The sequence below is a fragment of the Agelaius tricolor genome, unplaced genomic scaffold (assembly GCF_023055355.1).
Source record: "Agelaius tricolor isolate 1412-34295 unplaced genomic scaffold, bAgeTri1.0.p SCAF_1, whole genome shotgun sequence".
NCBI lineage: Eukaryota > Metazoa > Chordata > Aves > Passeriformes > Icteridae > Agelaius > Agelaius tricolor.
Window position 1 is genome coordinate 111,678,629 of NW_027269261.1, and position 3,154 is coordinate 111,681,782.

Below are 3,154 nucleotides of genomic sequence, written 5' to 3' on the forward strand. Positions count from 1 at the left end.
GCCACAGCTCCTCTGGGTTGCCTGTGTCTAATGTCATTTTGCATCTCTCAGCCTTCAAAAAGTTTCTCTGGAACCCCTCTCTCCTCTCCCTAACTTAGGAACTGGAAGTTTAACTACATCCATCACACTTCCCAAACTCCTTTCCTTAGGAACAAAACACTGCCCACATAGCATGAGAGAAGGAAAAACTGAAAAGATGGCAAGCTCAAAACAAAGTTCACTCATTTTTTTCTCTATGTGGAGAGTGACTGACCTTTGGGAGCTCACTATCACCAAGCATTCTGATCCACACTGAGATATCACACCTGAAGTTTAGCTGTGAATAGAAGTAGCCCAGTTCAGAGGAGAATTGATCTTGAGCAGGGACATTGCTCCTCAGACATCAAGAAAAATATGAGAATATGAGAAGAAGAATCTGAGAGAGCAATTTGGTGGTGGCCAGCTGTCCAACATCTGCCCAATCTGGGGTGAAAAGACGCCAGACCGACCGAGGAGTGACCAGATCCAAACCTGTGCCAGCGACATTTGGGTTTGATCCCTATGGCATCCCAATTTAAAATCAAATACTTTGCACCACAAACTTGCAACGTTTGTGGTTTTGTCACCATTTGAGTGACATGGCTGAAGGAATGACATCATCTACAGATCTAAGATATATCCTCTATTCCACCTGTGTTAATGGAACCTATACGCATGCACTTCTTAATTTAGGTTATGGTCAGAAACCACAGTTAAAGTTGGGGGAAAAAAACACCTACTCCAAATTATTTAGCACAGCCCAGAAACCCTTATAAAAGGTCCAGCAGCAGATGTGCCCAGACACCTTCAGCTCAGCAGAGCCCAGGACAAGCATCAGAAGCAATAAGAGAAGGAAGGAAGGAAGATGTCTCCAACTTTTTGCGCTTCTCTGGTAAGAACTTGAATTCTGAGTTTATTTTCCCCCAGTTTGACAGAGACGTATTTAAATCATAATAGATGGAATAGGGATCTGCACCCACCTTTAAAATGCTTGTTTAAATCATTAATAATTAAAAACTTAAAATGTGAGAATGCTCATGGGGCAGCAATGAGACTGCACGTCAGTGACATGGAGCTCTCGCAGCATTTTCTGAGGCAAGAAATTGAAAATTCAACCTTAGAGTATCTTTCTTTCTGTTATACCCTTTCTGCTTTCTTCTGTATTATATTCTTTTCTATAATTTAACATTACAACCAAATTACAACTGGGTGTAAAAATAACTGTCAGCACTGTGAAAATCAGTTAATGAGAAGAAAAGTGGATGTGATGTACAGCACATTTCTCCATAATTACTCCAACCTGCAGTAGGGGCTTTAACCACCAGTTAGGCTGACTGTGGATGAATTTCACACCTGTCTTGCATCCTAAATGTACCAATTCTCTCCAGCTCAGAGCCCTGCTCCTCGTGCTGCTGGCCGTGCTGTCAGCCAGCAGTCCTGCCCAGGGGAAGGTGATCAAGCCTGGGCTCAAGCCAGAGAATCTCTTCAAGCAAGCATCTGCTGGATGCCTGACCCAAAAAGACTCACAATTCCCCCAAACTGTGAGAGTCAACCTCAGCATCAGCAGCACGAACCAGGACACCAGAACCAGTCCAGATGTCAGCAGCCGTTCTCTGGCTCCATGGGATTACAGGTATGATCCCTGTCCCCATGGCCTGGAAAAACACTGGATGCCCTGGCCAGGAAAAATGCTTTCATCTCTATTTTCAGTGCTTCACAGTTGAGACATTTTTGGAAATATGAGGGTATCAATGGCTGTATAATCCTCTTTGAAAGAGAACCAGTACAGAAAGCAGCACAAAAAACCCTGCATGATGTAGGCAATATACAGAAGGCAAAACAAACTACTTTTATAATTTACTAATTAATTTGTATGCTGGGGCAAGCTTTGTCTTCTAAAGCATTCTATATGTAAAACATCATTAAAAAAACACCTCAGAGAGTTAATAATGCACCAAATTCAACAGTGGTTTAACACCAGCATTTCACGTTTTGGGGAGGAACTGAAGGATTTAGGGTCTGTTAGTTGGAGCAACACATCGGAAAGCTCAAATAATTTCTGATAAGTCTTTCAAAGTCAGTGCCAGCTCAAAGCAAGTCCTTTGAAAGGCAGTTGCATGCAGCCACACATCCAAAAATATCCGATATTTAGTTACTCACATTTTATTTTGGAAAAACCTGCAGTCTTGGAGAATCGGCTGTCCCCCCACAGGCAGGATGCACAGGTTCCCAAGCAGGGAGCCCAGAGTCACCCAGAATACCCTGCCTTTGGGTTCAAACATTCCCTTTGCTGCCAACCCCCAGGATCGACGAGGACCACGACCGCTTCCCGCGGCTGATCGCGGACGCCGAGTGCCGCCACCGCCGCTGCGTCACCCCCGAGGGGCAGCTGGACCACAGCCTCAACTCCGTGCCCATCACGCAGGAGATCCTGGTGCTGCGCAGGGAGCAGAGGGGCTGCCAGCAGTCCTACAGGCTGGAGAAGAAAAAAATCACCGTGGGCTGCACCTGTGTCACCCCCTTGGTCCAGCACCAGGCCTGAAGGGAGCTGGAGGTGCAAGAGAGAGGAGCCACGGGGAGCTTCCTTCCTTCCAAAAAGCTGAATCAAGCCATAAAATTTGTCAAGGATACATCAGAATGTATTGAGAATTAGGCATCTTGGGTAAAAAATAATGTTTTCCCCCCAAAATCTTGAGCTCCACAAATTCAGAATACAGACACCTTCATGTGCCAGGCTGAAAAGTATTGGGAACTCTACCCATCCTTAGTTTACACTTTTAAATGTCTATTTATGTAAATCTATTTATGCTGATGGGAAACATGGTAATAATGTATTATCCTAATATATATTTTTTTAATTATTAAGGTAATTTTTATTTATCTTTGTGTAATAAAAAGAAATCAGTGAAAATCTCTTTGGTATTCTCCTTTCTTTCTAAAGAAGTGTTCTTGATAAAGAAGGAAGGATTTCTTCCTGAGTGCAAGAAATCACTCTATCATGACCATAAAAGAGATTTACGTGATGTTATATCCTCCAATTCTCTTGATAACATCTACCTCTGCAGCAGTAGAATGTATAGCCCATGGGGGGAAAAAATAAAAAAATAGGGAAAACACCATTTTACCAATAGAAAAG

At 43.3% G+C, this 3,154-nt stretch overlaps 1 protein-coding gene across 1 annotated transcript; it reads left to right on the forward strand.

Moving 5' to 3' along the window:
* Nucleotides 1–883: 883 nt before the first annotated feature.
* On the forward strand, nt 884–2,560 carry LOC139593583 (interleukin-17A-like). The gene is made up of 3 exons (XM_071434693.1): nt 884–910; nt 1,407–1,651; nt 2,323–2,560. Exons 1-3 carry the CDS (start codon nt 884–886, stop codon nt 2,558–2,560), a joined length of 510 nt encoding a protein of 169 aa, XP_071290794.1.
* The last annotated feature ends 594 nt before the right edge of the window (nt 2,561–3,154 follow it).